The sequence below is a fragment of the Schistocerca cancellata genome, chromosome 2 (genome assembly GCF_023864275.1).
Source record: "Schistocerca cancellata isolate TAMUIC-IGC-003103 chromosome 2, iqSchCanc2.1, whole genome shotgun sequence".
Taxonomy (NCBI): domain Eukaryota; kingdom Metazoa; phylum Arthropoda; class Insecta; order Orthoptera; family Acrididae; genus Schistocerca; species Schistocerca cancellata.
Window position 1 is genome coordinate 1,024,001,334 of NC_064627.1, and position 15,145 is coordinate 1,024,016,478.

The following is a 15,145-nucleotide window of genomic DNA, read 5'->3' on the forward strand; positions in this document are numbered from 1 at the left end:
GTGCTACCGACCTCGCTGTCATCGGACGCCTGCAGCTTGGAGGGGGCGGTGCGCGCGCGCGACTTCTTGGCGGCGATGAGGTGCCTGGCGGGCAGGTTCCAGTGGTAGACGGCGGACGGTTTGCCGTTGGCGGCGAAGCTGACGGGCGGCCGCACCTTGGTCACGTCGTTGGGGTGCGGCTGCTGCAGGCCGTAGAAGTGCGAGTCGGGCGGCAGCTTCACCACGAAGACGTGCGAGTCGCCGGGGGCGGCGAGGCGGCGCGACTCGGCCGCCAGCCGCTTGCGGTGGTGGCCGCTGCGCCGGCGCGACAGCCCCAGCGAGCGCAGCAGCAGGTGGTTGTCCGCGCGGCCGCCGCCCTCCACCACCTTGCCGCCCGACAGCCGGCGCAGCTTCAGCGGGGCGGTGGCGGCGGCGGGGGCGGCGACTGCCGAGGAGGTCGCATTACCCGCGGGCGCCGCCATCGCAGACAGGCACGCCAGCGTCGACAGCAGCAGCAGCGGCGTCACTACCATCCTGTTGAGAGACCAGACACTGTGCTTAGAGAACGTGTCGTCATTATCGGTGTGTAGGTTCTCGCTAGGTTAGGGGAAAGATGAAAAAAGAAGTACAAGCACGAGATGCAAAACAAGCGGATATATAATATCGACTAAAAATTCAGCTTGAATAACTGGAACGCGACGTTGCAAAATACCTCTAGTCAGAAGGTCATCATACATGAGAGTGACAAGGTATTACGTAGTGAACAAGAAAATAATAACCAATAGATCTACATCTATACTTACGTACAATCTTAAGCCACCGTATCGGGTGTGGCGGAGAGTGGCATGTACCACTACCACTCATTTCCTCTCCTGTTTCACTCGCATAGAGAGCGGCGGAAAAATGAGTATCTACACTCCTGGAAATGGAAAAAAGAACACATTGACACCGGTGTGTCAGACCCACCATACTTGCTCCGGACACTGCGAGAGGGCTGTACAAGCAATGATCACACGCACGGCACAGCGGACACACCAGGAACCGCGGTGTTGGCCGTCGAATGGCGCTAGCTGCGCAGCATTTGTGCACCGCCGCCGTCAGTGTAAGCCAGTTTGCCGTGGCATACGGAGCTCCATCGCAGTCTTTAACACTGGTAGCATGCCGCGACAGCGTGGACGTGAACCGTATGTGCAGTTGACGGGCTTTGAGCGAGGGCGTATAGTGGGCATGCGGGAGGCCGGGTGGACGTACCGCCGAATTGCTCAACACGTGGGGCGTGAGGTCTCCACAGTACATCGATGTTGTCGCCAGTGGTCGGCGGAAGGTGCACGTGCCCGTCGACCTGGGACCGGACCGCAGCGACGCACGGATGCACGCCAAGACCGTAGGATCCTACGCAGTGCCGTAGGGGACCGCACCGCCACTTCCCAGCAAATTAGGGACACTGTTGCTCCTGGGGTATCGGCGAGGACCATTCGCAACCGTCTCCATGAAGCTGGGCTACGGTCCCGCACACCGTTAGGCCGTCTTCCGCTCACGCCCCAACATCGTGCAGCCCGCCTCCAGTGGTGTCGCGACAGGCGTGAATGGAGGGACGAATGGAGACGTGTCGTCTTCAGCGATGAGAGTCGCTTCTGCCTTGGTGCCAATGATGGTCGTATGCGTGTTTGGCGCCGTGCAGGTGAGCGCCACAATCAGGACTGCATACGACCGAGGCACACAGGGCCAACACCCGGCATCATGGTGTGGGGAGCGATCTCCTACACTGGCCGTACACCACTGGTGATCGTCGAGGGGACACTGAATAGTGCACGGTACATCCAAACCGTCATCGAACCCATCGTTCTACCATTCCTAGACCGGCAAGGGAACTTGCTGTTCCAACAGGACAATGCACGTCCGCATGTATCCCGTGCCACCCAACGTGCTCTAGAAGGTGTAAGTCAACTACCCTGGCCAGCAAGATCTCCGGATCTGTCCCCCATTGAGCATGTTTGGGACTGGATGAAGCGTCGTCTCACGCGGTCTGCACGTCCAGCACCAACGCTGGTCCAACTGAGGCGCCAGGTGGAAATGGCATGGCAAGCCGTTCCACAGGACTACATCCAGCATCTCTACGATCGTCTCCATGGGAGAATAGCAGCCTGCATTGCTGCGAAAGGTGGATATACACTGTACTAGTGCCGACATTGTGCATGCTCTGTTGCCTGTGTCTATGTGCCTGTGGTTCTGTCAGTGTGATCATGTGATGTATCTGACCCCAGGAATGTGTCAATAAAGTTTCCCCTTCCTGGGACAATGAATTCACGGTGTTCTTATTTCAATTTCCAGGAGTGTATATGTATATGCCTCCAGACGATCTCTACTATCTCTTATCTTTGTGGTCCTTACATGAAAGGTACGTCGGCGGCAGTAGAATTCTTGTGTAGTCAGCTTCAAAAACCAGTTCTCTAAATTTTCTCGATAGTTTTCTTTGATAAGAGCAAAGCAAAGCTCCACCTTCTGGCCCAGACGGGCCAACTGGGACCAACCGACCGCCGTGTCATCCTCTGCCAGTGGAGTGATTTGGATGCGGTACGGAAGGGAATGGCATTAGCACACCGCTCTGCCGATCGTCCTCGAGTATCTCGACCTTGGCTCCGTTACTATTTGGTCAAGTAGCTCCTCAGTTGGGCACACGAGGCTGGAAACACCCCATTTCAGTCCTCGCACCTAGGAAAAATCTCTGGAAGCGCAGGAAATCGAACCTGACTCCTCTATACAGCAGCCAGACACGCTGATCACTGTGCTACAGAAGCGGAACGCAGCCATCTTAAGACTGTTCTCTCTTCAGTTAGCCTACGCATGGCTATGTGCAACGTGCCATTAAATTAACACCAAAGAGTATCTATGCGTGTGCGACAGGGTAAAATACACTAACGGAAAAAGAAATCACAACATAAAGAAGAAGTTGAGCGACATAAAGGAAAGTTGGTAACCGTGTTTCTTCATTTCAAAGATGATGTCTATTCAAATTTCAAACCAGTCACATAAGGCTGGCGCTAGTAGCGCCACTATGGGGATACAAATCAGGATTGTTTTAAATACACGCTGTATCGGTTTTCAGAGTTAGTTACCTTTCAGTTTGGGCATGGTGAGTTGATGGTAATTAAGAATGCCTTTATAGGCGACAAAGATGCCATTATCAACAACTTAGTTTGAATGAGATCTTACAATACGGCTACGAGGAACTGGCGGTTCCTTCTACGATATTGCACAAAGACTTGGCAGGAACGCAGCTTGTATACGTGAGTGCTGGCGGTGGTTGCAGGAATGTCACTGGAAGACTGGGTTCCGTAAGGCCACGTGGCACTGCCGAAAGAGCATCGTGTTTGGCGTATGACTCTGGCGCATCGTGCTGCGTCTGCAGCAGCAGTTTGAGCAGCAGCTGGCACCACAGTAATACGACGAACTGTTATTAATCAGTTACATCAACGACAGCTCCAACCCAGACGTCCAACAGCGTCCGTTCCACTGATCCCAATCCACTGCCATCTCAGTGGTGTCAAGCGAGAGATCACGGGGGGGGGGGGGGGGGGCAATGTGGAGTTCTGTTGTGTTTTCTGATGAAAGCCGGTCCTGCTTCGGTGCCAGTGATGCCCCTGTGGTGGTTAGAAGGAGGCGAGTTGACGGCTTGCTCCTAATCTGTCTGTGTGCTACACACTGGACCTACAGCTGGCAATTATGGTCTGCAGTGCGATTTCGTACAACAGGAGCACTCTCGTGGTTATCGCATGCACCTTGACTGAAGAATGGTACCTCAGTCTGATGATTCGATCCGTTGTGCTGCCATTCATGAACAGCATTCCAGGGGGTGTTTTCCAACAGGGTAACGCTCACCCACATACCGCTCTTGTAACCCAACATGCTCTACAGATTGTCGACAGGTTGCTTTGGCCTGCCCGATCACCAGGTGTGTTTCCAATCTAGCACATATGTGATTTCGTCGGACGACAACTTCAACGTCATTCATAAACAGCAATAACCGTCCCTGTATTGAGCGACCAAGTGCAACAAGCATGGAACTTTGTTGCAGAAACTGATATGTGTCACCTGTACAACACAATGCATGCTCGTACGTTTGCTTGCTTGCATTTAACATTCTGGCTGTTACACTGGTTATTACCGTACCAGCATTTCACTTTTGCAATGACTTGTCTCGCGCTTGGGTTGAGCTGTGCTCCTGCAACATTAATCGCGTAAGTATGTTACCTAGACAAATTTATTTCCTAAATTTTATTACGCTACATTAATTATTTTTTCGTGTTGCGAATTTTTCCCGTTGACGTATTATAAAATATAGCTAGCATCAATAGAATCTCGTCTCACGTAACAACCTCTGAAGATTTGTTAAAATCCTGGCTATACAGCCTATCCAGACACAAGAATAAATAAAATTAACTGCTTTAAAAGATGAATAGAGAATCATTAAAACATGGCAGACTTCCGTGTGTACTTAACAACAGAGCATCACTTGTTAAAGTACATTACAAACTAAAAAGAAAATCACGCCAACTTTTTAATCAGACGAACGTTTACTACTATTGTTTATTTAAATGATAATTATTTAAGAAAGAAAAGTTTAATGCCTGCACAGATGGACCAGTTCCACGCAAAGGATCCTACGGTCGTCAAAGAATGTTATATCTGACAATGATCTCTTAGGGTCATGGAACTTGGATTTTATTTCGCAATGGCAAAAAACTCCAGGATCAACAAGAAGAACTATAAACTCTTTTATACTTTCATTTCGTATCACCTGTAGACATACAGATCGAGGGAGAGAAAGATAGGTCAAAATCAGTTCAGTTACAAGGATAGTGGGTGCATACCGCGAAAGAGTGCTTGGGATGGAAGAAAAATTGGTGCTGTTCGAGATCTTTGTGGAAGCGCTGGGCTGGGATTAATTCAAAAATCATGGGCAGTACAAAAGCTAGGCTGATGGAGTTTCACACGGAGATCTGCTGGGTTTAAGGAATAGGCGTATTTTGGAGACCTTCCACGTCTTCTTACAGAGTGGTATTGTAAAATTTGACAGGTAGTAATAGCATCGGGAAGGGCCTTTCCTTAAGGTGGTCCTAATTAGTGGACTGCTAAGTAGGGATGCTATGTCCCTTTTTGTGAAGATTACAGTCTTAATATTTTGTGCTGCGATACTTGTGTGCCTCCGTAGCTGAGCTTTCAACCATATGGAGGACCCAGTTTCAATTTCCGGCACTTCCAGGGATTTTTTTTCTTCGTAAGAGGATTAGAACGGGGTTTTTGACACGTTAATTGAATGAGAAGTAGCGGCTTCAAGGTCTGCAAAACTGACAACTGTTGGGAGAGCGGTGTGCTGCACTTGTGACGCTCCTTACTGGGTCCAAATGACTTTAGTTTGGCTGAGGAAAAAACGGTAGTCGGTCACCGTCGCTTGATCCCCTGGGCTTATACCCGAAGTTACATTATTTTGTCTGCGTCGCCATAATGTGGAAGCCTCTCTGGAATGTTTATCGCTTATGGCTGGTATGGCTGGTGCACCATTCGTCACTACTTCTGGGTTTGAATGCACTATGGGCCATTATTTCTGGATTACAAATCTCGAAACCGTTGGTACAGTTTTGTTTTGGAAGAACAGCCAGTGTGGAGATCGCGGAAGCTTGCAGAGAGGATCTCGGTGTTTCGGTCTTGCTGCCAGTGTTTCGATACGAAGCAGCCTAAGAGCCACGGATTGGATGTAACTTCACCTTCGCCTCCACCTGCACCGGCACCTGTCGGCGGCGGCAGAGGCGGCGCGGTCAGCGATGCGAGACTTCGGTAATGAGAACTGCCATCGTAAACGCCTCCGCGGCTCCACCACAGGAAATTTACGTCGCCTGCGGTCTGGCCACACCTTCCCAGCATCGCGCGTGTCAGCGGCGGTGATCGTAAAAACACTCATGCCGGCGCTCTCTCTCGCCGGCTGACCGCTGGGGCAGCAGATGAGCTCAGAGGTAGAGGAACGCCGTGCAGTGCTGCTGGTCTTATAAACCTTTCTCAGGTGTGGACTAGTGACTTATCTGATCAGGATGATTGAAACTACATTGCAGACTCACAGATTGTTGATGGACTTCGAGTATGTAATGCTAAACTATTTAAATAGTTGAGTTGATTGAGCTCCGAGTTAATAATTAGTGCGATGGAATTCTTTTTACCAGCTGTACGCTCCATGGGTTTTCGCCATGTCAGGGATTGTGAAGCCAGATAACAAAATGTTCTTCGAAATCTGCCCTACGAGCTCAAACTTTCCAAACCATTGATGTGTCGCCCGGACGACTATGGTCTCGTATTTGGGCGACCCAGATTTAGATTCCCTGTGGCTTCCCTGAATGGAGTGGGGTGACTGCAGGAGGGTTACTTCGATGAGGACAGAGCTAGCATCTTTTTTTTGTTTTTCGTTGTTGAGTCATCAGTCTTCTGACTGGTTTGATGCGGCCCGCCACGAATTCCTCTCTTGCGACAACCTCTTGATCCCAGAGTAGCACTTGCAACCTACGTCCTCAATTATTTGCTGGATGTATTCCAATCTCTGTCTTCCTCTACAGTTTTTGCCTTCTACAGCTCTCTCTCGTACCATAGAAGTCATTCCCTCCTGTCTTAACAGATGTCCTATCATCCTATCCCTTCTCTTTCTCAGTGTTTTCCGCATATTTCTTTTCTCTCCGATTCTGCGCAGAACCTCCCCATTCCTTACCTTACCAGTCCGCCAAATTTGGGACATTCGTCTATAGCACTACATCTCAAGTAATTCGATTCTCTTCTGTTCAGGTTTTCCCGCAGTCCATTTTTCTCGTCCATACAAGTCCAAAAGTACATTCTCAGAAGTTTCTTCCCAAAATTAGGGCCTATGTTTGATACTAGTAGTCTTCTCTTGGCCAGGAATGTCCTTTTTACCAGTGCTAGTCTGATTTTCATGTCATCATTGGTCCGTCAATCATTGGTTATTTTGTTGCCCAGGTAGTAGAATTCCTTAACTTCATCTGCTTAATGACTATCAATCCTGATGCTAAATTTCTCGCTGTTCTCATTTCTGCTACTTCTCATTGTTTTCGTCTTTCTTCGTTTTACTCTCAGTCCATATTCTGTACTCGTTAGGCTGTTCATTCCATTCAGCAAATCACGCAATTCTTCCTCACTTGCTCAGGATAACAATGTCATAAGCGTATCGTATCATTGATATCCTTTCACTTTTAATTTTAATTTCACTCCTGAACCTTTCTTTTAGTTTCATCATTGGTCCTTCTGTGTACAGATCGAACAGTAGGGGCGAAAGACTACATCCCTGTCTTACACCCTTTTTCATTCGAGCACTTCGCTCTTGGTCGTCCACTCTTATTATTCCCTCTTGGTTCTTGTCCGTATTGTATATTACCCGTACCTCCCTACAGCTCAGCCCTACTTTCTCAGAATTTCGAACATCTTGCACCATTTAACACTGTCGACCGCTTTTTCCGGGTCGACAGATCCTATGAACGTGTCTTGATTTTTCTTTACTCTTGCTTCCATTATCAACCGCAACGTCAGAATTGCCTCTCTGGTGCCTTTATCTTTCCTAAAGCCAAACTGATCATCATCTAATACCATATTCAATCTGCCCATTGAAGCCAGGTTTGATTCCTGGTCAGGCACACAGTCTGATATACACTCAGTGGAAAAAAGTAATGGGATGGCATTGGATATGATATCAGACACTGGCTGCTCAAGGCTAAACGGTCGATTTGTCTCCATCCGGCCCCCGGTTCCTGAAGTTCCATGTTTAAATCGGCGGCGATCTCACAGTGGACCATTGATAGCATCTGCATCATCATCATCATTACTCCGATACCCATCTTACAGTGTATAGTGGAGGGTACTCGGTGTACCACCTTCACTTTAATCCCTTTCCTAAGCCTCCGTGTGGACGCGGATCTCAAAAATTTTAATTACTTGCTCTTTTCCCGAGATAAACGTAGGTGGGCGCAGTATGTTGATTCTTTTCTTAGGAACGTAGGATTTAGAAAAGTAAATCACGCCTGATGCAGAACGCCTCTCTCGCAGTATCTGTCGTTGGAATGGGCTGAGCATTTCCATGGCGCTTTCGCGTTTGCTAAATGAATCAGTAACGAACAATTCTGCTCTTCTTTGGATCTTCTCTGTTTCCTCTGTTAATCTATTGGCAGGAATCCCAGACTGATGAGCAATTTTAAAGTAGGCCTATTGATGGAACGAGGGTTTCGTAAGCTGCCTCCTTTGTGGACGTACTTCACTTCCTGATGATTCTTCCAATGAATCTTGGCCATATGCCTAATCTGAGACAAGTTTCATACGATGGTTCCGCTCTGAATCCCTCCGTACGCTTACTGCTACATGTTCTGTGGACGTGACGGCTACGAGCGATTGTTCTCCAATCGTGTAACCATACAATAATAGGTTAGTTTCCCTATCTATGCGGAATACATTATACAGCGTGTCCCAGGAGGAGTGGTCAATATTAAGGGATGACAGGCACGATTATTCGAAACAAAAGTCTAGTAAACGTTGACTTTAACATGCGTGCCTTAAAAACTATGAGCACTTCTTCGCCTTCGATACTGTGACACAAATCTCTTCTACTGTAAGCTTTTTGCCGTTAATATTTTGTCAGGAGCTAGTATGGACTAAAATAAGAAAAGATTGAATAGTGAACATGGACTCTAAAATTGCATACTTTATGAGCTATGAACATTGGTTCAGTAGAAGAGATGTGTTTTACAGTAGGGAACTAGTGCTCGTTGCTCGTGAGGTATACGCTTTAGACCCCAAGTTTAATACACTTTTTATTGTTTTTGCTTCACAGTACCACCTCTCAAAACACAGAAAGTGAAGCGCCTGGAGTAGACTTGTTTCAAAGTACCGAAATTGAAGAAGTGCCCACGTTTACTACCCTTCTTTGCTTGGAATAATCGATCCTGTGTATGAATGGATCAGCGCCGCTCAACGATAATACTATATATTCCTGTCTACAGTTGCTCTCTTCCAAAACTGCAGTTCGGTAGATTTGGTACTATACATAAATTACATAGTAAATATGTAATAAGTTTATTGGTAGTATCGTTAGCATTGATATGGAAAGAAATATAACTGACTGAATGAGACAGAAACGGGGTGGGGGGTGACAACTTCTGTTTGTTTTTTTGTTTATTTCTTTCGTCCACGATTAAAATAGCACACCGTTCAGTGTTAGTCCATTGTGTATTTTATATCCTGAATTGTGCTGTTTCTCTGCATTAACCAAGGCGAATACTCTTGAAGAAAACTGGTACCGGTGTCGTAGCAATGAAAATCACTTCGTATCGGGACGCATCTGACCATCCACCGATGAGAGCATTACAGCTTTTACTCTTATCTGTGACAAAAGCGTGAACACGTTGACAATCAGCGTTGAGTAATGTGGTACCCATAGCATGGTGGTTAGGTGCCTATACGCAGGGCGAATTACACGAAAAGCCTCCTTCCAGTGTTGTGTCTCTAGCATAGATAACGAGGGTCCTGAAGTGTAAAAAGCTCCACTGACGACTTCGGTTGTGTCTGCCAGATGTGGTATGAGTCCCTGATGAAACTTATGATGTGGCGCTCGAGAGGCTAGACTGCTCATCTAGTGTACCCACTTACACCGTAGACACCGACGTTTTATTAGTAGTTTCGGAAGTGGTCCTCTAAAGTTTTCTTGATCCCTGTAAACGTTCCCGAGCCACTGTTTTATCGACGGTGGTCAGAACCTATACTTCTGAGGATTACCGTTGTAGACGAGTAGCCACTGCATTATGATATACGTTTCGTTCCACAGTGATCGTATGTGGCTTCTGTCTTGGTTTAGATGGTCCTAGTGTTGTACAATCCCCACACTCACACATCCAAACGATGAAGATGATGTTTGGTTTGTGGGGCGCTCAACTGCGCGGTCATAAGCGCCCGCACAAATTCCAAATCTGTACACAGTTCAATCTAGACACTTTCACGAATGATGATGAAATGATGAGGACAACACAAACACCCAGTCACCTCGAGGCAGGTGAAAATCCCTGACGCCGCCGGTATTCGAACCCGGGACCTCGTGCTTCGGAAATGAGAACGCGACCGCGAGACCACGAGCTGCGGAAGGCAATCTTCGAAATGCTATGGCTCATGTATCTTGACTCATGTTATTATACCACTTTGAAGTCGGTTACCTCGCGGCTTCGTGGCATGCTTACTGCACATCTCTCTGTTCTAATGATTCAAATGGCTCTAAGCACTATAGGACTTAACATTGAGGTCATTAGTGCCTTAGACTTAGAACTACTTCAGCCTAACTAACCTAAGGACATCACACACATCCATGCCCGAGGCAGGATTCGAACCTGCGACCGTAGCAGCAGCGCGGTTCCGGACTGAAGCGCCTAGAACCGCTCGGACACAGAGGCCGGCCACACACCTGTCTGTAACAGACCGCTCCGATATCGTGCCCTACTCTGCATCTAGCTGCAACATTCGTCCGTCATACACGGAATATCTGCAGAGGTACAAGCGGTACAAACCTTTCCGGGTTTCTTGGCTGCTCGTTTTATATAAATTCAGACTCAAATAGTGCTCCACCTTGAATACCTTGACCGAGCGCTGTCAGATACTGCGCTATTTCCTTACCTGAGGCGTATGTTGATTAAAATTCCATCCTCACGTGAGCTTACTTTCAATACAGAAACAGAAGAACATTCGTACAGGTGAGGAATGGCTACTGGATGTGTCTAACGTTGCTGGAACTCTTCAGGTGGGGAGCGCAACACAGCAAGCCCAGAGGACGTGCCAGTCCAGCTTATCGTCACCTTTCGCACTTTGAGAACAATCAAACCATTGCCATGAGGTACACTGGGGCATCTTACCTACGGATCAATTTGATAGCTGTCCAATGTCTGCAGAACGACTTGTGACGACATGGACAACCGTGTTGGCTTGGGTCTTTCCAGAAGGACTAGACCGCGAGGGGATAGTAGGCATCTTCGACTGACTCTCACGAGTAGACGCATGGCAAGAATTAAAATCCAGGCACAGGCTACGGCCAGAAGGTCACCAAGAATTGTCGGCAACTGAGCACTCGTAGTTGGGCTGAGATCTCAAGTTTCCGTCCGTCGTTTGCCGACTGACACTTTACAATAGACAGTGCAGACTTGCATCGTGTGTTTGTCTCATCACTCTTTTTACTAGATTGATATGGCTCGCCATGAGTTCCTCTCCTGTACCAACCTCTTCATCGCAGAGTAGGTCTTGCACACATCCTCAGATACGTGTTGGATATATTCCAGGCTCTATCTCCCTCTAAAAAAGCTTACCCTCTGGTACCACGGCGGTTATTCCTTGATATCTTAACACATATCCTATCATCCTGTCTGTTGTATCCAACTGGTACAGAGCTGGGTATAAGACCGTTAATCTGTTAATCGTTAATTAAGTTAATTTTTGGAGTAACATACACTCCTGGAAATGGAAAAAAGAACACATTGACACCGGTGTGTCAGACCCACCATACTTGCTCCGGACACTGCGAGAGGGCTGTACAAGCAATGATCACACGCACGGCACAGCGGACACACCAGGAACCGCGGTGTTGGCCGTCGAATGGCGCTAGCTGCGCAGCATTTGTGCACAGCCGCCGTCAGCGTCAGCCAGTTTGCCGTGGCATACGGAGCTCCATCGCAGTCTTTAACACTGGTAGCATGCCGCGACAGCGTGGACGTGAACCGTATGTGCAGTTGACGGACTTTGAGCGAGGGCGTATAGTGGGCATGCGGGAGGCCGGGTGGACGTACCGCCGAATTGCTCAACACGTGGGGCGTGAGGTCTCCACAGTACATCGATGTTGTCTCCAGTGGTCGGCGGAAGGTGCACGTGCCCGTCGACCTGGGACCGGACCGCAGCGACGCACGGATGCACGCCAAGACCGTAGGATCCTACGCAGTGTCGTAGGGGACCGCACCGCCACTTCCCAGCAAATTAGGGACACTGTTGCTCCTGGGGTATCGGCGAGGACCATTCGCAACCGTCTCCATGAAGCTGGGCTACGGTCCCGCACACCGTTAGGCCGTCTTCCGCTCACGCCCCAACATCGTGCAGCCCGCCTCCAGTGGTGTCGCGACAGGCGTGAATGGAGGGACGAATGGAGACGTGTCGTCTTCAGCGATGAGAGTCGCTTCTGCCTTGGTGCCAATGATGGTCGTATGCGTGTTTGGCGCCGTGCAGGTGAGCGCCACAATCAGGACTGCATAAGACCGAGGCACACAGGGCCAACACCCGGCATCATGGTGTGGGGAGCGATCTCCTACACTGGCCGTACACCACTGGTGATCGTCGAGGGGACACTGAATAGTGCACGGTACATCCAAACTGTCATCGAACCCATCGTTCTACCATTCCTAGACCGGCAAGGGAACTTGCTGTTCCAACAGGACAATGCACGTCCGCATGTATCCCGTGCCACCCAACGTGCTCTAGAAGGTGTAAGTCAACTACCCTGGCCAGCAAGATCTCCGGATCTGTCCCCCATTGAGCATGTTTGGGACTGGATGAAGCGTCGTCTCACGCGGTCTGCACGTCCAGCACGAACGCTGGTCCAACTGAGGCGCCAGGTGGAAATGGCATGGCAAGCCGTTCCACAGGACTACATCCAGCATCTCTACGATCGTCTCCATGGGAGAATAGCAGCCTGCATTGCTGCGAAAGGTGGATATACACTGTACTAGTGCCGACATCGTGCATGCTCTGTTGCCTGTGTCTATGTGCCTGTGGTTCTGTCAGTGTGATCATGTGATGTATCTGATCCCAGGAATGTGTCAATAAAGTTTCCCCTTCCTGGGACAATGAATTCACGGTGTTCTTATTTCAATTTCCAGGAGTGTATTAACCTTTAAATTAATTTCGCGAAAACGTTATCGGGAACTTTAACTTCTGTTAACTTCAAGTCCATTAATCGTTTATTAGGTACCTCCTATTTATGACAGAAATGACGCTGCACTGACAATTTCGGGTTGTGTATGTGGATACGCCAGGGTGCGTGCAATTGAGTGCGAGCGAGAATAACTAGGTTTTGCCTGTGTATTGTTTTTGTTTACAGAGTTCGCTTTAAGTACTACTTTTCGTTAGTGGATTGACTGAGGAAACTAAATGATGGAACTGCATTATAGCTCAACTGAAGAAAATCCATGGCCGCATTTAAGTGATTACGTTCTTTTCGTATCCAGTTCGGGAGAACAAGTGCTTTTCGATTGTAAACGGTGCTTGCCTAAAAAATCAGTAGTTGGGGTTCACACTTCGAGCCTACACAATTTGAAACAGCTCATAAGGGAAACACATGTATCGCGGTATGTGCAGTTTGAAGAAGCACTGAAGTCAGGGTCCAGTCGGGGAAAGCCAATATTGGGGCGTCAGGTATTGACAGCGGAGCCAATAGCAGTAATTCCGTTCGAAGAATACGACAGAGAAACAGTGGAGAGTCTTCTGGTATTGCAGTAATTGGCAGCGGTGTGTGTCAAGCTAGTCTGGACCAGTGAAAAGTAAACAAGTTAACGATATTTTATTGTAAAAATACAGCAACCAGCCACTTTTTAATGCGTTTTATTTACGCCAATATGCATTTCGGGTTTGCACCCATCTTCATCTTCTTAACGATTAACTTCTCATAAATCTCCTGTAAAGTAACGCTTTAACGTTTAGTGAAGTTAAGATTTTTGTAGGGGCGGATTAACGATTATGGAAGTTAACTTTATGATTAACGCGCCCAGCAATGGCCGGGTAATCGATTCCTTCCCACACCAGGCAGGGTGTGCGGGCAGCCGCTCCACCAGGAGCGGAAGATTTTTGTGGACTCACATGTAGTCGATTTCGGGATACTGTATTTATATTTAAGATAATTTGCATTTATTGTTCAGTATCAGGTGCACATTTTTAATTAGATTACCTGTTTCGACTACTCAGGATCATTTTCAGGTCAAAGTCGACAACTTATCTTGTCCACCCAGAACTACATATCAGAGTACTCTGATATCTGGTTCTGAGTAGACAAGATGGGTTGCTGACGCAACTACTTACTGAAGATGATCCTGAGTGATCGAAACATGTAATCTAATAAAAAATGTGCAACTGAGATGGAACAATAAATGAGAATTATCTTAGATTTCACTTAAATCCCATCATCAGACTTCTTCCAGGAGCCGACAGTAATCGAACTTACAAGCACAGTACCTATCAAAGCCCCAAAACTGGAAAAGTCATAAGACTGTGTGACCACAATCAGCCTCAGCCCAAACAAGTTATCTGATTACCGGTTTCGAGTTATTATCAAGTCATAATCCGAAGATAAGTTTGAAAAGAAAGGAAAAAAGGTGTTAGTAAACTAAAAGGCAATTAAATTACAACTTCTACACAGAATAATAGGTACATGAATATTTTGTGGCAGCCTCGGCGCCGCTCACTGTACACCAGACAGCCGGTAACTTCGGTTAATTGCTCATTCTTATCAGAGGCAAATAATGATAAACAATTGCATTACAGAATGTTTCTTAACGCCAAAACGTATGAAACAAACCAAACAATACTTGTTTTGTAATTGCAACCAAATAGCGTCTGTCGGGAATTTTGATAAGTCAAGGGCATTAAGTGTAGTTACCGTCAAGTCCGCCGATGCGCACTTCAAAGGCCTCTTACGGAAGTTCATGAAGTGAGCTGGCCGGCCAGTGTGGCCGAGCGGTTCTACGCACTTCAATCTGGAACCACGCGACCGCTACGGTCGCAGGTTCGAATCCTGCCTCGGGCATGGATGTGTGTGATGTCCTTAGGTTAGTTACGTTTAAGTAGTTCTAAGTTCTAGGGGACTGATGACCTCAGATGTTCAGTCCCATAGTGCTCAGAGCTATTTGATTTGAAGTGAGCTGTGTTTTGACCTTCGCCGCATTTGCAGAGCCTAGTTTGGCTAGTGAAGTCTCACTTTAACATGTCCGGGATATGCCAACACCAGAACGATGTCTGCTTAACGATATCCAGGTATACCAGTGTCGGGAAAGGGGGGAAAGGAAGGGAGGAGATGTTCGATTAGTAGTATCCAACCAGCAAGGTCAAGAGAAGT

At 47.8% G+C, this 15,145-nt stretch overlaps 1 protein-coding gene across 1 annotated transcript in view; it reads right to left on the reverse strand.

Moving 5' to 3' along the window:
• The window catches only part of LOC126162995 (uncharacterized), a 480,456-nt gene that overhangs the window by 10,100 nt on the left and 455,211 nt on the right, over positions 1-15,145 (reverse strand). Inside the window, exon 2 of the mRNA XM_049919855.1 lies at positions 12-513. Within this exon, the coding sequence (XP_049775812.1) occupies positions 12-513 (502 nt within the window). The remainder of the gene's footprint in view (positions 1-11; positions 514-15,145) is intronic.